Here is a 24,215-nt window from a genome sequence, read left to right as displayed (position 1 = left end):
TAGAACTATTGTCAACAATTACTTTTAGTCTCAGTTGTGCAACTTATGCCAGTGGTGAATGGAAGTTCCAAAGGTTAATTTTGCCTCTGTTTACTTTAATCTGTAGTGCCATGCGATGTGTGATAGAATAAACATAGAGTAGACACACAATTCTACAGTTGAAGGATTGTATTAGTCATCCACGTGCTGTTCAAAACTTCCTGGTAAAACACAACTTTAGGTCACAATAGTGAACTGTGGAACTTGCAAACAAGTTATCTTAAATTATGATATTTAGTATTATGTATGATGAGCGTCCTCTCTTACACCTCCTATTTCTAGATACTGTCAATCTATGGAGTCAATGTTAAACCCTTAAGGACACCGCACCATTTTTCAAACCTGATATTTGCCACTTTAGGCTGGGGCCACATGTGGTGTAAACAAAGCATGTTACAGTCACTGCAATGTGGATTCTAGCAGGGGTGTAACTACCGGGGGTAGCAGCAGTAGCAGCTGCCACAGGGCCTGGGACATTGGGAGCCCGACGACAGCCGCTATCCCTGTGTTTTTTTTTGTTTTTTTTAATAGGCCGTTACCAGCTGAAGTTACTCAGATGGTAACGGCCCTATTTGCTTACCGATCCTGGCAGCGGCTCATTGTATGGCTTCCTGGTGAGCTGCTGAGATGCCAGAACAATCACTGGCACAGTGCAAGGAATGAGTTCAGCGGCAGGCCAGCTTGACAGCTGCTGAAACGCCGGAGCAGGCAGATCATCAACGCCAACAACACACTCATTATATGGCGTCCCAGCGAGCTGCTGAGATGACAAAACAATCACAGGCTCAGCATGAGGAACAAGTTCAGCAGCAGGACAGGTTAAGAGCAGGCAAACCATTGACGGCAGCAATTTGCTGAATATAGGAGGATCATTGATGCCAACAACACACAGATGAAGTCGCGGGCAGAGGCTAGCTCTGGAAAAATACACGCAGAGAACATGCTATGATTTCCAAAACAGTTATGATTTTAGAAATCACAGCATGCCAATTATACCTAAGGCAACACTGGCGGTTTCTCTATAGATATAATTGAAGCAGAAACCTCTGCAGAATTAGCTAGTACTATAATATGCTCCAAATTACTTTCATGCAAGCAACAGAAAATCCTTAGTACTTCGGCTATATGTGATCTCCCCTTATAGTTTAGGAAAATTAGTACATTCACCTTTCACAAATATTATGTGCTATTTTTGCAGTGACCATGAGATGGCGATGTTACCTAGCCATGTCGTGTAGTTAATTTTTTGCAGAAATTTATGTGACTGTCCCATCAGATGCAACTTAGGCTAGGTTCACACAAGGTTTCGGGTTTCCATTCTTCGAGCCTGCCTGGAAACCCTATGCGCTTAAAAAGCGGTTACCCATGGACTTATCTCTCTGCATATTTTAAGCAGAATGTGGGGTGGAGACCCCGAACAGTCACAAAACACTAGTCCGACCACAGCCTTAAAAACAAAACAAAACATGTATTTGCTTCCTAAACAACCCTGTTCAGATGAATAGAACTGATTTCAGTCTAAAAAAAAAAAATCACAGCAGATTTGTTTAAATCAATACTTTTATTCCAATGAAATAACGTTTGCAGAGTATTCTTTCTTGAAACTGTTGTTATTTCTCCTAGAAATAAATAAAATGACAACTGGACATTACCCTTCCCCTTTTTATGAAGTGTGTCCCTAAACAGTCCAAGGCTACATTTACACCACAATAATTATTGATTGTGTGGCTTAATATTTTCTAATGGGCATCAGACGGCAGCATTAACTTTAATGTCAGTGAATGGGGGCTAGTCACATGATCGTTATTTTGATGGTCTGTTGCAACCAATATAATATTGGTCATGTAAGATGGCCATGAAAAATTGATGTTTATACAGCTGTTTTGCACTAGCTGGGAGTCCAACCAGCACTGAGAAGTTTTAAGCAGCATTCAGATGACAGTCTGAGACTAGGGCCTGATGTGACATTTTACAGTCAGGGTCCATTCACATGAAGGAAAATGGCGCTGAATTTAGTGCTGAATTTTCCATGCTGAGAAAAACGCGAGGTATGGTGCAAAAAAAAAAAAAAAACACGTGGAAAATACAGTTCGCGTTTTTCTCAGCGCAGAAAATTCACTACCAAATTCAGCGCCATTTTTCTTTGTGTGAATGGACCCTCAAGTAATCACCACTATCCAATGGATGGGGCTGCTGTGCCGTTCATATGGTCTGCCCCTCCACTAGAAGCATTCAGCACCAGGAGACTGGGTGGATATCAGGGTGTCAGACCCCCACAGATCGGGATTTAAGGTTGTATTTTTTAAATAGAGAAACTAACCTGGAAATTGAAATAAAAAGAAGAAATCGCTAAAAATGATAAAAAATATTGTTCAATAAAAAAAGATCATTTTCTAATTTTACATTACCATAAGAGGTGGCTGTCTTGATAAAACAATCCCTTTAACCCAATATCTTCAACCTATATGTATATAAATTTGTAAGAAATGTAGCAAGTCATTCCATTGGACTTCCTGTCAGTATGTACCCTGAAGAACAATCCAATTGTTTCTAGTCCCAGGGGACAACAGCTTGCATTCCTCTGTGGATCACAAGTGTTAGGGCACAGCCTTACTTGGGCGATTTGATACGACCAGGGCAGTCACACTGTATGGACGTTCTCGCGGTCAGTAGTTAGCCCGGAACGTCTGTGTCGAGTCTTTGTTTCCGGCCGGGCGGATGATGTGTGTGCACTCGTTGTGATGCTGTCCTGCTGATGCCGCTGCACACCAGGGAGGAATAGGAGGGGAAACCGGTGCTGGAAAGCGGGGGCCCAAGTGACACAAATCAGCAGCGGGTCACCCATTCATCAGTGGAGGCCGGGAGCGCGCTCTTCCATCGTGGCCGCGCCTGGCCGTCTCCGTGTGCACTAGTAACACAGCAACCATGAATTTAGATCGTTTAAGGAAGAGAGTGCGGCAGTATATAGAGCAGGTAAGACACGTGATCAGTGTGCATCACGTGACAGGGCATCCCTTGTGCCTGTGCTGGACCCTCACAGCCCTACATGGGGTACATGTTTCTGGGTGGTTTGTATAGTGAAACCACGCCTAAAAGTTAAGTTATACTGTGCCTGTATTTTCACACATGTGGACAAGTCATTGAACAGAGATCCAGACTGGGCCACCTATTTGCCATCTTTGGATCTAGAATATACAGCCTGTATTCTTCATGTGCAGGTTGTAGTGGTCCGCTGATAGGCTCTTCTTTGTAAGGCTTAAAAATAAGCTTTCATCACTTCCAACAAGTCCAGCTTTTCACACCATTTAATAGCTTGTTCTCCACTGATTCCAGCACAGTTGGATTTGTTCTCTAGTCTCCACCGTTCTTGAGCAATCAATGCTATTAGTTTTGATGTCTGACAGGCTATTTATGCTGATATACGCGCGCTTCCCATTGAAATCAATGGCTCTGTTTTGAAGCACTGCGCTCGAACACGTATATACGTGTATAAATGAGCGGTGCGCTTACGCTGTGTGGAGGGACCCTAAGGCTCTATACTGTCAGGAGGGCGGTGTCAGACAGGAGCAGCAATGGGTGTGTCTCTGAGCTTTGACACCGGCTGCCTCTGATTGGAGCTCTGGATCACACCCCTTGTCTGACCATACTCTTCTGACATTACAGAGATTAAAGGGGCTCTATCACTGGGAAAAGTCATTTTGAACTGTTTAGTTAAAAATGACTTTTCCCAATGATAGAACCCTTTAAATAGCACATCCGAGACCAAAACTAACTGTGAAGGCTAGAGAGAAAATTCCTACTGTGCTGAAATCAGTGAAGCACCTATTAACAAATGCTAAGATCCAGAATTGGTGGAAGGTCCTCTATAAAAGAGGTCATCCAAAGACTGAAACTGCTGGTGGAAGTTGAAGGCCGTACTGTGTCTTTGGCAGTCTTGTAGTCTGAATGGAGCTTTATTACAGTTCAATCACCTTTCTATACAAATGGAGACCAGAGGTCCCTCATGATAATTGAGCGCCCAAACAGCCAGAACATCTTATACATATGAAATTGGTGGTACTGTAAATTGTAATTTTGAGACAAACCAATAATCGATAGACCATCAACATGTAATTACAGAAGATCCCTTTAGGGCTAGTTCACACGTGAACTGCCCGCGCGGGTTTTGACACCGAGAGAGCCGCAGCGAGCCGCGACTCTCTCTTGTCAAAACCCGCCTGCCGTGACCATCGCGGTCGCGGCTTTCCCCTACGCTGTCGGCTCAAATGAATGAGCCGACATAGGAGGGTGCTGCCGGGGGCGGAAGCCGTGTGGCTGAGCCCGCGCGGCTTCCGCCTGAAGATAGGGCAGGTCGCTTCTTTTCTCCACTAGCGGCGGTCTACATAGACCACCATTGTAAAGGGGCAGATTTTGAAGCGAAATCCGCTGTCAAAATCCGCCCCTTTGCCCACGTGTGAACTAGCCCTTAAAGTGGTTACCCAGCCATATTAAAAAAATAAATAAATAAAAAATTGGCAGAAATTTGTTAAACAGAGTACACCTGTTTTACCACTGACCCTAGGTATATCTGAGATCTGTGCTAGTCCCTGGCTGGCGGAGATTTCACTTCTGACATACAGGACCTGACCAGATTAATAAAACTGATATTTATAATGATAGCTGCTCTGTGTCTTGATTTCAGCACTACTTCCCCTCTGTGTGGCACATGACTAGTGACAGCACTGAGCCAACGTCTAGCATGTGACAGAAAGGGCCTGTCTGTGTTGGAGCAAGTACAATGGCGGAGGATTCTGGACTGTGGGACATCACTGAAATCTGAATCTCTGGACAGCTTTTATTAATAAAGTATATTAGTACGTTTAAAGGGGTTTTCCAGGGTAATGATATTGATGTTGGTGAAGGCATGTGCCCAGTTCCCACAATGTGAATGTAGCCGTGAGCTTCCACTGCCAGTGATTGCTGAGAATAAGTAAGGGCTCGTTCAAATCTGCACCCAGAAGTCCGTTCTGCAGGTTTCCGTTTCCTGCACAAAACTGAGCAGGAGAAGGAAACCTGCCAGCATCTTTTCAAACCCATTCATTTGAATGGGTTTGAAAAGTGTCCGGCTGTGAGCGCCGGTGAGCGTTTTATGCTCTCCACGGCGAAACCGTTTTTTTTTTTTAAAGCTGGATACAGAGTCGAACATACAGTACTCTGTGTCCGGTTTAAAAAAAACGGTTTCACCGCGGAGAGCATAAAACGCTCACAGCCGGACTTGGCATGACAGGTTTCCATCTTCTGCATGCAGAAGACGGAAACCTGAGAACGGAGTGCCGAACGCTGGTGTGAACTCAGCGTAATTGGTGTAAAATGCAGCGGGTTTTTTTTGCCACGGCATTTCTGCAGCTGCAAAAACACTGATTTTTGCGACATGGGGCTTTAGCCTACTCCTACATTGCAAAAGTTGAAAACTGTGCTGAACCTGCAGCAAGAAATGAACCTGCTGTAGGTTGAAACCCAGCCGCTAACCCTCTGCATCTGCATCCCATATGGTCTCGGTTTTAATCAGTTGCCATTTGAAGCACCTTTTTTGTTGTTTGACAACCCTATTAATAACATTATACCTCAGTATGTTTGGGAATTGCTTATAATGCAGTTGCCTATGCATTCTGCACCTATTATGAAATGTGCAAATGATATATTGTATCTTCACCAATAAACATAAATCATTTTGTGTCTTGCAGCAACAGTACCAGAGTGCCTTGTTTTGGGCAGATAAGGTTGCTTCATTATCACACGGTAAGGATATTTGTATTTACATTCCTAGTATCAATAATATTGTTCATGTTGTACTATTAAATATTTGCTGAATATTATAGTTAGAGGGGTTTGCCATCTCCAGTGGTTCTAAGGAATGGAAGGAGCAGCAGCGTTTCTGGCTGACCTCTGCATTTTTGGACTGGGGTACAAGGCACACCCACTGGTCTGCAATTTATCCCATCTATCATCCATTAAGCGGACATCTTTTTTGCTGATTTGTTTGATATAATGTAACATAAGTCCAAGGTTAAAAAAAACACAAAAAACCCCCAATCAGAATACAAAAGGATAGTAATCAGTTTGTGTCTGTTTTGCAATCCATTTTTCCTTCTGTGCATGCCCAGAATGAAGAAGGGGAACAAAAAAATATGGTTTGGTCAAAAACGACACGAACTGACAAAAACTGTCAGTTGTTTTTTGTTTTTGTTTTTTTTTTGAACGGACACCCATTGACTAATCCATTTAACAAAACAGATTTGGGGGGCAACACGGTGGCTCAGTGGTTAGCACTGCAGCCTTGCAGTGCTGGAGTCCTGGGTTCGAATACTGCCAGGAACAACATCTGCAAGGAGTTTGTATGTTCTCCCCGTGTTTGCGTTGATTTGCTCCCAGTCTACAAAGACATACTGATAGGAAAAAAAAAATTTACATTGTTATCCCTATATGGGGCTCACAATCTACATTAAAAAAAAAAACACAAAAAAAACTGATTCGGTTATCCACTGTATAACCATTTGGAATCCTTTTTGTACCAAACTGTTTTTGAGTTTTTAAACGGTTGCAAGTGGACAGATACGAGATGCAAGTGTGAACCTGGCGGGCGTCACCTTGCAAAAAATAAGGCTATGTGTACAGAAAAATAAAAAAAAAAATTATGGAAAAAGTAAAAAACTGCATACAGCACTAAGGGGTTAAAAGGTTATTGCCATAATAGACATATAATATAATCTATTCATATTTTAACAGGTATGGGTCCCAGTTATTACTCTTAGAATAACTTAATGATGAGGCTATACGTTGCATTTTTTTGTTGTTGCAGGTTTTGAGCTAAAGCAAAGAGTGACTTCATAAGGAATGGGAACTATAAAGGAAATCCACCAAATCCACTTCAGGCTTTGGCTCAAAAAATGCAGCAAAATCTGCAACAAAAAATCTGCAACGTGTGTCCTCAGGCTATTGGAGATTACAAAGGATGAGGACACAGAGCTAGTGTTACAAGAGTTGGTCAGATCATCTAAGCAGAGGCATCACTCAGAAAAGTTACAGCTGTGTTAATACAGCCAGAAATCAATACTAGCAGATTCATCTATACATACAAGGCTGAGGGTTTTTTGTCTGATGTCTGTTTGGACCTAGCAGTGGCATGTTGGCCACCTATAAAGATTACTGGATGGTATTACACGTATATTACAGTCGTATGCTCAATCTGCCATTTATCAGGGCTTGATTTGGAGGCTGGTTATATGTGTCATAAGATGACTCTTCTTTTTGAAAACTTTCTTTAAAAGTCTGTTTTTTTCTGTTTACAGAGGAACCACAAGATATTTACTGGCTTGCACAATGTCTGTATCTGACTGCTCAGTATCACAGAGCTTCACATGCCCTCAGGTCAAGAAAACTGGACAAGGTGAGTTTTATGTAACACACTGATAGATTTCTAATTGATTGGAGGTTATTTTCTAAGACTTTGACAAGATTTGGAAATCCGAACACACATCACAGATGACCTTACAAGGAGTAGCACTCTTCCGTTATATCACTGCAATTCTGGGTTTGCATCTGTTCAAAGACAACATCTGCATGGAATTCCTCCCATAATCCCAAAATATGGGTGTTTTTGTTTTTTAAACTGGCCTTAGGATATCTTCACATGGCAGTATTCCGCTCAGTATTTTGCATCAGTATTTATATGTCAAACCTTGAAGTAGAATCTAGAGAGTGTAATGGAAATAAATGTATTTCATCTGTGCTTAAACCTACTTCTAGTTTTTACTTAAAATACTGAGGCAAAATACTGAATGGAATACTTCTGTGTTGTGGGGAAGTTATCTCTGTAGTAGCAGTAGTGCGGACTCAAACAGTCAAGAAAAGGACACAAAATATGCAGCAAAAACTGGTTTATTTATAAAAACAGCAAAATAAATAAACCTTGACTTCAGGCACAGGATAAGCAAAATAAAATACAGCCTTAACTTTAGGTAAAACAAAACCTGCTCGTCTGAGCACTAACTAAACAGAAATTACTAACTATACGTGTGGCTTACTATCAACCACACAAACAAAACAAATTAGCGCAGGGACTTCTCACCAGAGAGATCAAGTCACTTCCAGACAGATCAAGTCACTTCCTTTCCTCCCGGGATCTGCACTGGACTACAGGATCTGCAGCCCCTTTCTGACCCAGTAATGAGCCTCAGGACTCAAACCTAAGCTGCAGCTTATTTAAGATCCACCCTGGACCACACATAGGTCAGGAATCTGGGGGAGATATACCGTGACTCCAGCACTTTGCCTGTCACAGTGTGAATAAGATCTTAGTTTGTACATGTGCGTTAAGGAATTTAGATTAAGCCATTATGACATGGACTGATGTTAGTGATGGAAATATCTGTATAGAGTTTCTGAATATGCTGGTGTTATATATGCATTTGGAAATATATCTATGTGAGTGTGCTTTTCCCTGTTAACTAACCTACAGTACTTTGTCATCATGAAGTGGTCCTATATTGTTTGATACTTTGGGAATCATCCATGGTCTATAGTATTATATTAGTAGTTACACTACAGGAACTTGCTTTACCTAACAGGGTATTTATTATCTTGAACCATTTTTCTATCTGTAATCTGTAAGATGATGACATATTTATGAGATTATATTTTATTAGATTGACAGTTTTATTGCTTTCATTATAACTATTAAACGATCATCATGTGATGTTTGTTATTACTCTTTTCAATAGGCGTACGAGGCATGTCGTTACCTTGCTGCTCGATGTCATGTAAGTAGTATCAAAACATAGATTGTTTCGCATAAAGATTCAAGACTACTTTTTTTGGAAGGGGGTAGGAGTGGAGATTGAAATATAGTGCCCGCATGTGCTTTTTATGTTTTTGTATTCTCTAGGACTGTACTGTATAGTGTGACAATTCCTGATAAGAAATGAGTGACCAAGGGCTTTATCCCTATAATAGGAAACATTCACACTAAGGGCTCGTTCACATCTGCGCCCGTACTCCGTTCTGCAGGTCTCCGTTTCCTGTACAAAACAGGGGCAGGAGACGGAGACCTGCCGGCATGTTTCAAGCCCATTCATTTGAATGGGCTTGAAAAGTCTCCGGCCATGAGTGCGGGTGAACGTTTTATGCTTTCCGCGCCGAAACCGTTTATTTTTAAACCGGACGCAAAGTCGGACATGCAGGACTCTGTGTCCAGTTTAAAAAAAACGGATTCGCCGCGGAGAGCATAAAACGCTCACCGGCGCTCACGGCCGGACTCGGCATGACATAAGTGGTAGTTGTATCTATAAGGGGTTCGGCAATATATCTGTTATGTCTATAGCCTATTTCAGAGAATACATGTCATTTTCAGTATCTACCCCATGCTGACTGCAGGGGATTGCTATATACATTGGGGCAGATTTATTAAGACTGCTACATACTCCAGCCTTAATAAATGCCCAGCAGGAGCAGGGTATGATTGATTTCTGACAAGGTTTCGGCCTCTTCATAAATCACTTGCACGGCCATACGCATGAATGGAGATATATACATCAATTAGTTTTCCATTATAACTCATGTTAGAAAACTGGCGTGAATTATAATAAAAATGTTGGGTCTAGGCCCCTGCGGCTCACCCTGCTCCAACCACATTCACATAATGTGGCTAGGGAGGTGCAGAATAAAGGTTGTGACGTATGTTTGGAGCAAGAAAAGACCCTATGCCAAATGTGCACCTGAAGATCATCCCTTGGATATAGGAATTGATAAATGTTTATAGTATAGTCTAAGGATAGACTATTAATTTGAAATTTCACAAAAGCCATTTAAGAAGCTAATAATTAAAAATATTTTGTATTCACAAAACTTTTAGGGTTATGATATGTTTATGATAATTATTACTCATTTGCTAATTTAGATGTTTCTTTTTTCATCTAATAAGTATGCTGCAAAGGAGTACCAGCAAGCTCTAGATATTTTGGATATGGAGGAGCCAATTAGTAAAAAGCTGTTTGAGAAGAATTCAAAGGATGACAAAATAATCAAAGATGGTTCTGCAGAATGGCAAATATCACAGTCCTCGGTAAAGTCTTGATAATAACAATTAAATATTTATTTATTTTTCGGACTATAAGACGCACCCAGGTTTTAGAGGAGAAAAATAGGGAAAAAAAAATTTCAGGCAAAAAATGGTAAAATATTTAATGTATGGGAGTTGTAGTTTTGGAACAGCTGCAAGACCATATTGACAGGTGACCCTGCAGCTGTACGGGGATGTATAGGGCGTTTTTTTTGTGGGACTAGGTGTACTTTTTAGATATACCATTTTGGGAAATGTTTATTGCTTAGATCACCTTTTATTTAATTCAGAGGCAAAACAGAGAAAAAAACCCGGCGGTTTAGCACTTTTGATTTTGATGTTCACTGTACATAAAAATATTAGTAGACCGGGCATTTTCAGACACAGGGATACCTAATGTATATGTTTCACAGTAATGTTATACTTTTATATGTATTCTAGGGAAAGGAGGTGAACTTTTATTCATTTTATTTTTTATTATATTTTTTTTTAAGTGTTTTTTTTTTTAAGTGTTTTTTTTTTTTTTTTTTACTATTTTATTATCCCCCGCCTAGGGGGCTTGAACCTGCAATCATTTGATTGCAAGTCCCATAGATGGCAATACAAGTGTATTGCCGTCTATGGGAGATTCTATACATTACTATCGCGGAGTGTCATAGACCAGCCGCGATAGTAATATATATCTATGACAAGCCTCGGAGCCTTCATTAGGCTCCCAGCTGTCATCGGAACAGGTCGGCTCCTGCGGCCTCGCCGTGCAGGAGCCGGCCTGCATCACTAAAGGTATGGGGCCGGTGGGGACCGGCCCTGGGGCTAACTAACTGCCGGGACCTGCGGAGGAGGAGCGGATTTGCAGCATGGCCGCGCTACTGCCACCGCTGGTTTTCTTCAGCGGCAGGAGCGTGGCAATCTGCAGGCCCCGGCAGCTAAGACAGTCCCCGGCATCTGCTGTAATAGACCGGCAGATGCCGGGGAGTGTCTTAGCTGCCGGGGCCTGAAGATTGTCACGCTCCTGCCGCTGCAGAAAACCAGCGGTGGCAGTAGCGCGGCCATGCTGTAAATCCGCTCCTCCCCCCACATTCAGACTATAAGACGCACCCTCATTTTCCTCCGAAATTTGGGGGGGGAAAAAGTGCATCTTATAGTCCGAAAAATACGGTAGTGTATATTATTTTAATAGAAGCCTTACACGGTAGTTTGGAATGGATTTTTATCCGAGTTGAAAAATAAAATACAACAGCTTCTTTCACCTTCTAGAGACCAGAATTCTGCCCATCAAAAACCATGGGACCTGGGGGTCAATCCATTTCAACAGCTTTCCTAATTGTTATTGTAAATTTTTCTGTACAAATTATGAAACAGAATAACAGAGAAAAACCCCAGTTTATTCAGAGCTTAGAAATGTTCTCTCATTCTCCGTTTTCGTGCTTCTGAATGTATTTTACAGTATATATTTAGTGATAAGTGTAGATATTCTCCACAATTTCCTTATCATCTGATTTTTCTTCTTTGGCCTTTCCTCCTCCATAGTAATTAATCAGGGATTTTACCTCAATTACGATGAATGGCGATTATTTAGGTCATACTCTTTTTAAACTACAGCCAAACCAAAACTGCTGTTATTATACTCTGGGGTCAAAGATTTCCCAGAGTATAAGTGGAGGCCCAGGGCGAGGTGATCACACATAAAAAGCACTTTTACTCACCTCTCCTGGGCTCTGGCACAATGCCTAGCTGTGGATACATGGGCTATGCAGTTTCTTGACGTTTGCGTCTATGTATCACAGCGCCACATGACCAGCTGAGGCCCAATCTCAGGCCTTAGCGGTCCCTGACATCAGTCAGAAGTGCCGAAGACAGCAGTTCCAATAGAAACCTCACAAATTTTGTAATAACCCAACTGAACTAACCGACGTGAATACAATTCTGTTGGTAATTCTGATTGATTTTCAGTTATTTTTTTTTGATTAATTGCCCAGTCCTACGATGAATGTTTTATCAAACAATAACAAAACAATTGCAATTTATGCAGTTTTCAATATTTGTATTTTTTTTATTTTGCGCTATGTTGCAATAATGTCATTTGTATGAGACTAACTTTGGGAATAATAAGGGAACTAAATGCTTTTGTTATAGATCAAAAGTTCAATTTGCCTTTTACGTGGAAAGATCTATGATGCTCTGGATAACCGGACCCTGGCAACTTATAGCTACAAAGAGGCCTTGAAGTTTGATGTTTACTGCTTTGAAGCATTTGACCTATTAACGGCACACCATATGCTGACAGCCCAAGAAGGTTAGCCATCTGTATATCTCTTGTGCAGTTACGGCCTCCTACATTTTTTCGGAATTGCATGACCCAATGTATTTTACATTAACACTACAACAGTTAGAAAAGCACATATTCTCAAAGTGTCTACTAGCTGTTCAATTGATCTTCTCTTCAGCAACGATGACAGTCGAAAAGTCAGGTAGCTGTAAGACAACCCTTTAAGCAGACAGCAAGATGGCTATACGTCACTAGATTTAGTTTCTTAATCAGTTAAAGGTATATTACAGTAATTTTAAGTTTATTCACTATCCTCTGTTTAGTTTTCTACATCTGAATGGAGTTGCAGGTTGAGCATGCATGCCACAAGTCTATTTGTTCTCTGCAGTATTGCCAGAGATAGCCAAGCCGAATGCGTTGAAGGGCAGGTGCATTGGTTGCTCTCATCCACCGCATTTAGGTGGTTGAACATTCTGGGTTGGTGTCTCTGATTTTGGAAGTTGATACCGGGTGATAGCTGTATGACACCTTTAACCCATAGTGTATGGCAAAGGCATTTAAGAGCTTTCTATGGTCTGGCACTTGTCAGAGACCCTTATTGTGATCAGATTATCTGTGCAAGAGCACAGAAGCAAGACATGGACAGCGCATGCTGTCTGAGGAAATAATGCGTAAACAATCAAGAAATCATTACAACACATTGCACATTCTGTCCTTGCTCACCACTTTCTACAAATATGGGCTGAAACTAACCAGGCCGTTTTTCTAGCCTGAACTGGACTAGCGTAGATTATGGTTGGAATTGCACAGTGTGCCTGTCGGCTGTTTCATTCGCCAGTCTTAATAAATCTGCCCCAGTATATCCAGATCTCTAATAAGTGTTTTTCTTCTTTACACAGAGAAAGAACTTCTTGATTCTCTACCTCTTAGTAAGAAATGTCCAGAAGATCAAGAACTCCTCCGTTTTCTCTTTGAGAACAAGCTGAAAAAGGTACCGTAGATCGTGCAAAATAAAATGTCTAGTAGGTAGCTATTTCTATCACCCATGATGAGTGTTTATACAATATACAGTTCTGCACAGTAAGAATGGTTTCTAAAATAGAAATGTTAATAGTCTATTTTTTGTCATTTAACTAAATTAAAAGAATGAACAAAAGAGAAATCTAAATCATATCATTATTTCTTGTGACCACTAGAGATGAGCGAACACTGTTCGGATCAGCCGATCCGAACAGCACGCTCCCATAGAAATGAATGGAAGCACCTGTGACGCCGGCCGGCCGCCGGCAAAGTCAGCTTCACAGGTGCTTCCATTCATTTCTATGGGAGCATGCTGTTCGTATCAGCTGATCTGAACAGTGTTCGCTCATCTCTAGTGACCACCCTTTGCCTTAAAAACAGCATGAATTCTTCTAGGTAAACTTGCACACCATTTTTTTTTAAAGAACTCTGCAGAGAAGTTATTCCAAACATCTTGGAGAATTAACCACAGATCATCTGGTTGTCTGTTTATGTAATTCCAGGCAGACTTCATGATGCTGAGGTCAGGGCTCTCTGTTCAGGCTATATAGCTATAAATATATTTATTTCCAGTACTCTTCCTTCAAAGAGCGGGTACACCAAATATTGTTATGATTTATATCTTTTGCTCATTCACTTAACTTTGTTCATTGACAAAAATAAAGCTTTAACACTTTTATTTTGGAAAGCATTCTTTAACATTTTTTTTAAACACCTTTTTAAAGCTTTTACCCAGTACGGTATATAGTAAGCGAAATTTCTGGTGTGATCAGCTACACTTAACAGTTGGCTGCATATAAAGAAAGAAGGAATTTACACATGGCCAGTTTTAGACAAAACCTAAAGTGTAACCCTTTGCTGTGAGTGACTTTTTCAAAAAGCTGTATGTGGTACATGTGAAATAACACTATATCTGATCATTGTATGACTTACACCTGAAATTTTTTAAGCTGTTTTTCTTGTCGCTCTTCAGTACCCTTAGCTTTAGAGCAGGTAGATAATAGTTGTCATGATGTCTCCCTTACACAGCACCCAGAACAGGTCCTGCTACCCTGTCTATTTGTAGCACACGTACAATCGGCAGCAGCAGCATGGATGACATTATATGGCAGTAATGAACAGTGTAGCTGTAAATCCAATACTGTTGTAGGTTAGGATATTTAGTAGAACCAGCATATCTCTCTTTCAACTAGCAGCTACTGCCATCCTATTCCATATATTTCTATGGGCAGCAGATACAGTCTGGTCCTTTAGTAAATTGCTAACCCATCTTTACTCAAGAAAGATTTACCAGGAAATTGAGAATGAGTGATTTAGGAAGAGCAAAGGAGAAAGAAAAAGCTAGTAAGTGGTAAAAGGCATTTTTCTGACTTGTGGGAAGAACGTAAGCAACAGTTACTTTTTTGTTTGTTTTTTTAATTTGGTTCACTATATTATATTTAACGGAAATTTCTTGTTTTTTGTTTTTTTAGTACAACAAGCCCAGTGAAACAGTGATACCGGAATCTGTAGATGGTCTTCAGGATAATCTAGATGTGGTAGTTTCATTAGCAGAAAGACATTACTACAATTGTGACTTCAAGATGTGCTATAAACTTACGTCTGCGTAAGTAAATCAATTAGGTTGGGAAAACCGGTTCCTCCTTGCTTTTGATTTAAAGCTACTCCTTCATCCTAGGAATTCATGTGTTAGTACTTGGGAATTACAATAATGAATCTTTCAGGGGCCAATAGGTTTTTTAGGTGTCGCTGCATGTTTTGTCCAAGGGCATATAACTAGGGGAGTCTTTCCTGCCTTGGGACACTCCTATATTAACCAGAGGACAACGTTGCTGCAGAAGAAGTGAGGGCAGATAGCGGCTTGAAGTGCTGTAAATATAAAAAGATAAATGGAAAATTTTGTTTATATTTATTTTATGTGTAGTCTATCTAATTTACATTTTAAATTAACCCTTTCCTGCTATGTTACTAAAAACTATGGATTTCTTGTATAAATATTAAATATAATTTAAAGACCTAATATAAACCTTGTGAGAGACTTTGGTCACTGACTGTGATGTATATAGCTTTCTCAGACATATGTTGTATTATTACTTTCTCTGCTTTTCAGGGTAATGGAAAAAGATCCCTTCCATGCAAATTGTTTACCTGTACATATAGGCACTTTAGTAGAGCTGAACAAAGCCAATGGTAACTCCTATCCTCTCAAATGAGAACATGCCACATATAATGATACATTAATATATAATTTTTCAGTTAAAGTTAGCATTCTAAACTTTGGCATTGTCTTTCCAGAACTTTTCTATCTTTCTCACAAGTTGGTTGATTTATACCCTAATAATCCTGTAAGTATATACATTTCATTTATTATATGAAGTACTATACTGTAGCTTTGATGATGTTCTTTTTTGTATATTACTTAATTCTGTTATGTATCTATGGAGTGACCTTTTCTTTACATCTTTCTTTTATCTGAAGAATTTTTTACGAACACAGTGACCGAAAATACTGTATATAGTGCGGCAGATTTATTAAGACTGGCATACAATCAGAAAAGGGTTATCTAGGTTAAATTTATATTTTAACGATATGGCCCCCCAACTTTCTAAATAACATTTATTAATAATTTTTCTTAGTTTTTTTGTAATATATGTATGTCATGTCATTTACATATATTACATTTTTTGCCTTTCCGCTGATCTTCCGGGGTCTCGGTCTAATGGATATCCGCACCCTGGAACGTCAGTGGAAAGAAGCTCATCCCCAGCTCCGTTATACTTAACTGTCCCTCCTGTGTATATCCGGATCCCGGGACATCATAATATATAATAAATAACACTTCTATTTTTGAAAGTTAGTTACCGTACAAGATGGCAGTATGGATATAAATGTTGGCCTGAATTAAGTGGGTTTATCCGCTATCATTACAATATTCTATCACTTATTTATTTGTATGGATATGTTTTGTGTTTCCTGTTAAAGTAGGTGGTTATGATTGTCTCTGTGCAGGAAGAAAGTAAATGGAAATCTCAAGAGTCTTATCAGAATGGCACAACATATCCTAGTAATAAGGGGGATATTAAATGAGGATGAGTATTTGTATTGTAACTAATAAATGTATTTTTTCTTTCTGCAGGTTTCCTGGTTTGCTGTAGGGTGCTATTATCTCATGGTTGGGCATAAAAATGAACATGCCAGGCGGTATCTAAGGTAGGAAGTACCTTGATTGTTAAAGAGGACCTTTCACGGTTTGGAGCACAGGCAATTCCATATACTGCTGGAAAGCCGACAGTGCACTGAATTCAGCGCACCGTCGGCTTTCCCGATCTGTGCCCCGGGTAAAGAGCTATCGGTCCTGATACCGTAGCTCTTTACAGTCAGAAAGGCGTTCCTGACAGTCTGTCAGGAACGTCCTTCTCCACAGCAGCGCCTATCGCGCTTTACAGTGTGAGCGGGGAGGAAGGCCCCCTCCCCTCCTGATAATACTCGTCACTACATTGGTTGCCTATTCATTATAGAATAAAATATAAAGTTATTACTCTCATCCACAAGGCTCTCCATAATGCCGCACCTCCCTACATTTCCTCCCTCATCTCTGTCTACCGCCCAACCCGTGTTCTCCGCTCACTCAATGATCTAACACTTACATCCTCTATTATCAGAACCTCCCACGCTCGTATACAAGACTTCTCCCGAGCTGCACCACTTCTCTACCCCGGACAATAAGATTAACTCCCAACTTCTACAGTTTCAAACGCAAACTAAAGACGCATCTGTTCAGACAAGCCTATCACAATTCCTAATGCACAAAATTGTCTGAACACTGTATACGCAATGCCGCCCCTGCTACCTCTTGTGTCACCCCCTCTACCTCATAGATTGTAAGCTCTTTTGAGCAGGGCCCTCAGTCCCATTGTGTGAAATGACGTTCTTTGTTATGTATGTCTGTATCTGAACCCTATAAATTGTACAGTGCTGCGGAATATGTTGGCGCTATATAAATAAAATGTATTATTATTATTATTGTCTATGGACAAGTACTGTGAGCAGAGGGAGGGGTCGTTCCTCCTCACTCATACTGTACAGCTCTTTACCCGGGCAACAGATCAGGAAAGCCGACAGTGCGCTAAATTCAGCGCACTGTCGGCTTTCCAGCAGTATATAGAACTGCCTGTGCCCAAACCCATGAAAGGTCCTCTTTAAACATTTTTTTGCTATTATATGTGGACGGGGACTTTGGATTGGTGATAATTATTTGTGCTTTAGATACCTACCTCTAACTGCAGCCTAGCTCTCCTCCCCAGTGTTTAAGTGACATCTTCCACTTTGTCACATTTTGTCTACAGTGTGGGGTGGTTATCTGCAGTGGAAAGTGAAGCCTCAGTAGGACCAAAAAAAACCCCTAAAGCCCTTTTCAGCAAATTTGCATCGGAATACAATGCAGATTTCCATAAACATGTAGCAGCAATGCAGAATAAGATAGGCTTCCTTGGAAAGTGTAGAGGCCACTCTACAAGGTGCGGTCATTAATCTATTAGCAATTTTCCTGCTAACAGACTCCCTTTAAGTATATTACAAAAATGTTTACCAAACACTTCCCAACACAATAGGAAAAAAAAATTAAATAAGTTTTACAATTTTTATTACTCAAAAAACTTTATAAAGGTTATAAAAATATTTTTTATATCATTCATACATAGAAATATAAGTGAATGTGTAGGTTCTCAGTTTTTAAATAAAGTAGTGATCATGGGGGCAGATTTATTACTGCACTTCCTCACATAAATCCTACTAAAGAACCCTATACTAGAGATGTGGGTTTTTTAGTTGTTTTTTTTTTTTTCATTTCCCTTCACTTTATTATTAATCAGAATGTGAATATTAGATTTTTCATGTTGGTAATACATTTTCACTAAAATGTGTGCTCTGTTGTAGCAAAGCTACCACGTTGGAGAGAAGCTATGGTCCTGCATGGATTGCTTATGGTCACTCGTTTGCAGTGGAGAGTGAGCATGACCAGGCGATGGCTGCTTACTTCACAGCCGCACAACTGATGAAAGGGTATGCTGTTACTTGTGATGTATATTTGGCTTCTGTATCCTGTGCTGCTCAAGAACTGTAAGCATCATGAAATACAGCAATAGGTGAACTGGACTTGCTCTTTCTACTTGCTTCTGTCTCCAAACTGCCTAAAATATTGTAATGGGAAAAAGCAACAGTTTGATTTGGAGTATCCTATCTACAAGTGGTATCCTATCTATAAGGATATCTTATTAATGGGGACAGTAATCCTAACAAGGATGCTTTGTTAGCTTCTATATCATAAAGAGGTCCAGTCAGGGTAGGTTGGAGTCCCAGCAGTCAGACCCCCACTGGTTAGACATATATCACCTATCAAAACAATATTTAAAGGGATTCTACCATTAAACTACCTTTTTTTCTAATGAACATGTCGGAATAGCCTTAAAGGCTATTCGTCTCCTACCTTTAGACATGGTCTCCGCCGCGCCGTTCCGTAGAAATACCGTTTTAACCGGTATGCAAATGAGCTCTCCGCAGCAATGAGGGCGGGCCCCAGCGCTGAAAGGCCCATGAGCGCATCCCCGTTGCTGCCCGAGAGCCCTTTCCTGCGCCGCCTCCTTCTTCTGCAGCAACTCCGCCTCTTCTGGCTCCTCTTGCTCTTGTAGTTCTATACAAGAGCATAGAGAGGCCACCCCAAAATGGCCACCGGCCGGCTCCTGTATTGAACTGCAAGAGCGGCTACCCAAAAATGGCCGCCGGCGTGTTCATTAGAAAAAAAGGTAGTTTAATGGTAGAATCCCTTTAAGAAGTGTTTTTCATGTTTCATATTGGTGTTTATATTGTATTATTTTGTCTTAATATTATATTTGCTTTTAGATGTCATTTGCCCATGTTGTATATTGGACTGGAGTATGGGCTTACTAATAATTCAAAGTTAGCGGAAAGATTTTTCAGCCAAGCATTGAGTATTGCACCAGAAGATCCCTTTGTAATGCATGAAGTTGGTGTGGTGGCATTTCAGAATGGAGAGTAAGTATGAAAGGTTTTTCTTCGTTACAAAAAGTAATAACTAGACATGAGCGAGTAGTATTCGTTCGAATATCGAATCCTATTATAGTCTATGGGAAAAAACGGGAATGTTGTTCCGGTTTCCATGGAAATCAAAGTTCAACACCTTGGATCCTCCAAGTTCCGGAAGTAGCAGGATGAGGAGCACGAGGAGGTTTTTGCATTGAATTCAATGGATTTTTCCCGCGTGGTATTCGACCGATATGAGTATTCGATCGAATAGTCGTATTCGATCGAATACTACTTGCTCATCTCTAGTAATAACTCTTGGATTGTACTTTTGGATTTCCACTAGTGTTGAGCGAATAGTATTCGTCGAATACTTCGCTCCCATAGGAATGCGTGTAAGCGGCCAAACACCAAGGGGTTAAGCGCAGTGAATATTCACTGCGCTTAACCCCTTGGTGTTCGGCCGCTTACACGCATTCCTATGGGAGAGAGGTATTCGATTGAATACTACTCGCTCATCTCTAATTTTCACTCCTATGTCTGCTCTGCAGCTGGAAAACTGCTGAGAAATGGTTCCTGGAAGCACTGGAAAAAATCAGAGCAATTGGCAATGAGGTAAAACGAAATGGACAGTTCCATATTCTTATTGTTGTGAGTCTCAGATCACGCATTTGGAAAGCATGATCTGATGCAGTAGCTAGCATTGCATTAAATTACTCTACAACGTTACTAAACGCTTTTTTGTTTTACAGGTGACAGTTGATAAATGGGAACCTTTGCTGAACAACTTGGGCCATGTCCGACGAAAACTCAAGTAAGCAAATGCAGAAACTGTTTTGTGACATAACTAAAATTTTCAATCTTCTGAGTAAACTAAAGGCATTATACCGTACATGTTTGTTGTAGTTGTGTACCCCTGCCATTCTGGATTACCCTGCTCCTGCCTCCTGTGTCCCTGTTCTGCCTCACCTTTTACCTTCCCCCACTACATCCGGACTATAAGATGCACCCCCATTTTTCTCCCAAAAAATACAGTATGTTTAAACACAAAAACAAGGTTTAAACAATACAGTATTAGTTACCCTGGCCATTTTTTTTTTCTTGTGTTTTGTTATTTCACTTGACCTTTGAAATTTTTTGCTTGTTGATAATTTTATTTAAGTTAACTCCCCAAAAAAACTGACACTTTTATTTTGGAAATATTCTTTGTTACAGCATTTTTTCCCCATACCTGCCTAAAACCTTTGCACAATACTGTGTGTGTATATTATTATGGTTGACATATTATGTGTCATCTGAATGTTTTTCCCCTTAACTGTAGAAAGTATGAAGATGCATTGGAATATCATCGCCAGGCCTTGGTCCTGATACCACAAAATGCATCCACCTACTCTGCCATTGGATACATACATAGTTTAATGGGAAACTTTGAAAGTGCGATTGACTACTTTCACACGGTGAGATTTTAGCTTTTAGTTCTTTGGGGTTTTTTTTTACATTTTGAATAGGACAATGTTTAAAAGTGGCATTGATTAGACAAACAGCTACTAAATATATAGTGCATGAATGAGCCAGCAGGTTATACACATAGCAAGAAGTATGCCCCAAGGGTGAAGTCGTTCTATATGGTACTGATACCTGATGCCCTAGTAAGGGCTTCATCAGGGGTGACACGATGCCAAAAACAATCAGATGCATACAGTATAACTAAAAGTTAATTATCTGGGTAGGGACACCAGAGGAAGGGGCAGTCGCTGCTTTGTTTGGCCTTTTTCTTAGGCTGATTGCCACTTTGTTCTAGTGATTATCAAGGGTCACATTGGTCAGCCCTGGAGTGATCAGACATTGATGGGTTATCCTAGTGACATGCCACCAATGCCTGTCTGTGCACAGCCCTTTTAAACTACAATAATGTCTCCTAGTCAAAAGCCATTGATATTCTGTAGTGTTGTAGATATGAGAATTAAAGGCTAAATCTAGGAAATCTTATCTGTGAATTTTGTATGTGAAATTATTGAGTTCCTTTAAATATGCTTTAAAATTTTTTCCCCAGGCACTTGGTCTAAGAAGAGATGATACATTTTCTGTTACAATGCTTGGACATTGCATAGAAATGTATATTGGAGATTCAGAGGCATACATTGGTAAGATGAACCAAAAAAAATTACTTCTTAAGCAGTAGCGCAGATTACATATACTGAAGCCACAAATGTTGTACCTGCATGTTTTGGGTCCCTTCCATTGTTGGTTACTTAAAATATGCTTGAAGGAATGGTGAGTTCTTCCTTCCATGATGTCAGAACTGAGCTCTGTGCTTCTAGCCATTGAGATGACTTCTTCCACCTGCTGCTGCAGTCGCACACACTGGAAATGATCTACTGCATCGGAAGTCTCATCGAGCACTGTCTGCCATGTGTGTACAGCACAGTCTGCTGTTGCTGATGACTCGTCTCCCTGCTCTCACACACACAGCAGACAGTGCTAACTGACAACTTCCTGTGCTGGTTGGAGGCTAATTAGCATATGAATAAAAACAATCCCATTCAAAAACTACTGAGGCGATTTACATACAAAAGGTATGTGTGGAATAGCCTTTCTAAAGGCTATCTAAGTATGTACTTAGTTAAAAATGACTTTTCCCAATGATAGAGCCCCTTTAAGGAATAGCACAAGGCAAATGACAGAGATTTATTAATGAATGAATGAATGTTTATACTAATTCATCTATATTTGGAGTGATTTCCTTTGTGTGATTTTGATTTGTTGTATGTTTGAGAGAATGAGATGTAGTTGAAAAAGAACATATGTCCATTTTTCCTTCTGGATTGTCACAGCACCCTTGGATGCTGCTGCACCTCAATTGAGAATCACTAGTTCAGCGTAATTTTTAGCTCAGCAGCAGTGATGTTATTAACATTGACATGACTGTAATGAAAATTTTGCACTACCCTCCATTTGAGAATTTACAGTATATAACTATATCTAAGTAACTGAAACATCCAACCAACTTTTACTTATGTGTCTATCAACACTTTTCTTTTAGGAACAGAGATTAAAGACAAGTTAAGATGTTATGACTTTGACGTCCATACCATGAAAACCTTGAAGAACATCATTTCACCTCCTTGGGAAGAAAGGGAATTTGATCTTGAGCGGCAGTCCCTTGATGAAAGTGGTATCATGGCCTTGGAGACATCTCACCTGCTCCCTAAAGCATCTGATGCCAGATCACCAGTGGAAGAAGCTCTAGAGATCGAGATGAATGAAAGTGATATGATGCTAGAGACTTCAATGTCTGACCACAGCTCATGAGTTGCAGGGTGTCAAGGCTGCTTGTACTATTTGGGACTTTGTTTTGCACCCTGATGTTTAGATATGTGATTGAGAACTGGCACACCACTTATTGCCTGAACTGGGAAAGAAGCCTTTGCTTCATCACAGAAGTGCTAGTGAAGAATGGTGAGCAATGAACTGCTTGTTTCCCTTGTTGGAAACAAAATGGTATGTTTACCTACAAGAGGTTTTACATTTTTAGTGTTGTAAAATGTATTTCACACATTATTTTTTTAATATTGTACCGTGGACTGCCTTTATGATTGTGTTACACTGATGTATAACTAATCACCTGTAAAAGAAAAATCTTTTAATATGTTACATAGGGAAGAGCGTCGTCCGCGAACCACTCTCATTTGATAATGTGAAATTGCTTTACTCTGAAATGTACAACTTGCACCAAATGTGTTCATTGTCTACAATAAATACTTGGATGGACAAAACATTTTTTATTATTTTTTTACTTATTAAATGTATCACCTCAGTTAAATTTATTTGTGTTCATTTCACTTTTTTTAACTTTTCATTCTTGTGCCTTTAATGATTTGTGTTATATGTTATTACAAGGATTTCGATTAGATTTTTGAACGTATTTTTACTCGACAGAAGATAATTCATGAGGATTTGTTACCTGAATTTCCGATCCTTTTTTATTTTTCTTTTTTTACCTGCTCAACTGCTTGGCACTAATCTTCTAGTACAGAGCTTTGATCGATCCACCTACAAACTCTTCTCTCCAATGAACAATAAATAATCTACCGTATATACTCGAGTATAAGCCAAATTTTTGTGCTGAAAAAGCCCCCCTCTGCTTATACTGGAGTCAGCAAAAAAAATGACCAGCCGCAATATCCATGTATAGAATCTCCCATAAACTAGTGTAATAAAAAAAAAAAGCTTTAAAAAAAATAAAAGTTCTAAATCACTCCTTTCCCTAGAATAGATACAAAAGTAGAAAATTACTGTGAAACACATACACATTAGGTATCCCTGTGTCTGAAAGTGCCCGCTCTACTGAATATAGGGTATCTGCAGTGCTCCTGTTCCGTCAGGAAGGGGTTAATAGGAGCACTGCAGATACGCTATATTCAGCTAGACTGAATTCCAAATGGGGACAAAAAAAACAGTCTTCAAGCTCAGGGAAGGGGCAGACAGACAACCAAAACACCCCCTCCCTTCCCCAGCATCTACTGCACCCAAAAACTCCGATCATTTTAATTTTTGAAATTTTCCAGTAGCTGCTGTATTTCCTCCCCTAGGCTTATACTCGAGTCAATAAGTTTTCTTAGTTTTTTGTGGTAAAATTAGGGGCCTCGGCTTATATTTGGGTCGGCTTATACTTGAGTATATACGGTACCTAACTTCACCAAATAAACCATATGCATTCCAATAACTTGCTTTTACCTGGACAACATACCT

General features: G+C 40.1%; 1 protein-coding gene across 1 annotated transcript; it reads left to right on the top strand.

Annotated features, from left to right (window-relative positions):
- Positions 1-2,740: 2,740 nt before the first annotated feature.
- Positions 2,741-23,230, top strand: CDC16 (cell division cycle 16). The gene is made up of 18 exons (XM_075265097.1): positions 2,741-3,012; positions 5,763-5,817; positions 7,368-7,465; positions 8,799-8,837; positions 9,998-10,138; positions 12,272-12,431; positions 13,304-13,395; positions 14,897-15,030; positions 15,535-15,614; positions 15,720-15,769; positions 16,561-16,634; positions 18,360-18,485; positions 19,323-19,475; positions 20,015-20,078; positions 20,216-20,277; positions 20,785-20,920; positions 21,517-21,607; positions 22,507-23,230. Exons 1-18 carry the CDS (start codon positions 2,965-2,967, stop codon positions 22,773-22,775), a joined length of 1,872 nt encoding a protein of 623 aa, XP_075121198.1. The 5' UTR covers positions 2,741-2,964; the 3' UTR covers positions 22,776-23,230.
- Positions 23,231-24,215: the final 985 nt, after the last annotated feature.

The sequence above is a fragment of the Leptodactylus fuscus genome, chromosome 2, assembly GCF_031893055.1.
Source record: "Leptodactylus fuscus isolate aLepFus1 chromosome 2, aLepFus1.hap2, whole genome shotgun sequence".
Classification (NCBI taxonomy): domain Eukaryota; kingdom Metazoa; phylum Chordata; class Amphibia; order Anura; family Leptodactylidae; genus Leptodactylus; species Leptodactylus fuscus.
The sequence above is the reverse complement of the archived record's forward strand: the minus strand, read 5'-3'. Positions and strand labels throughout refer to the sequence as shown.

Excerpts from the sequence above, each read along its gene's own strand:
- CDC16 (XM_075265097.1), top strand. The coding sequence starts at position 2,965 with ATGAATTTAGATCGTTTAAGGAAGAGAGTGCGGCAGTATATAGAGCAG. Across the intron at positions 5,818-7,367 it reads GGTTGCTTCATTATCACACG|AGGAACCACAAGATATTTAC; the intron begins GTAAGGATATTT and ends TTCTGTTTACAG. Across the intron at positions 20,921-21,516 it reads CGATTGACTACTTTCACACG|GCACTTGGTCTAAGAAGAGA; the intron begins GTGAGATTTTAG and ends TTTTTTCCCCAG.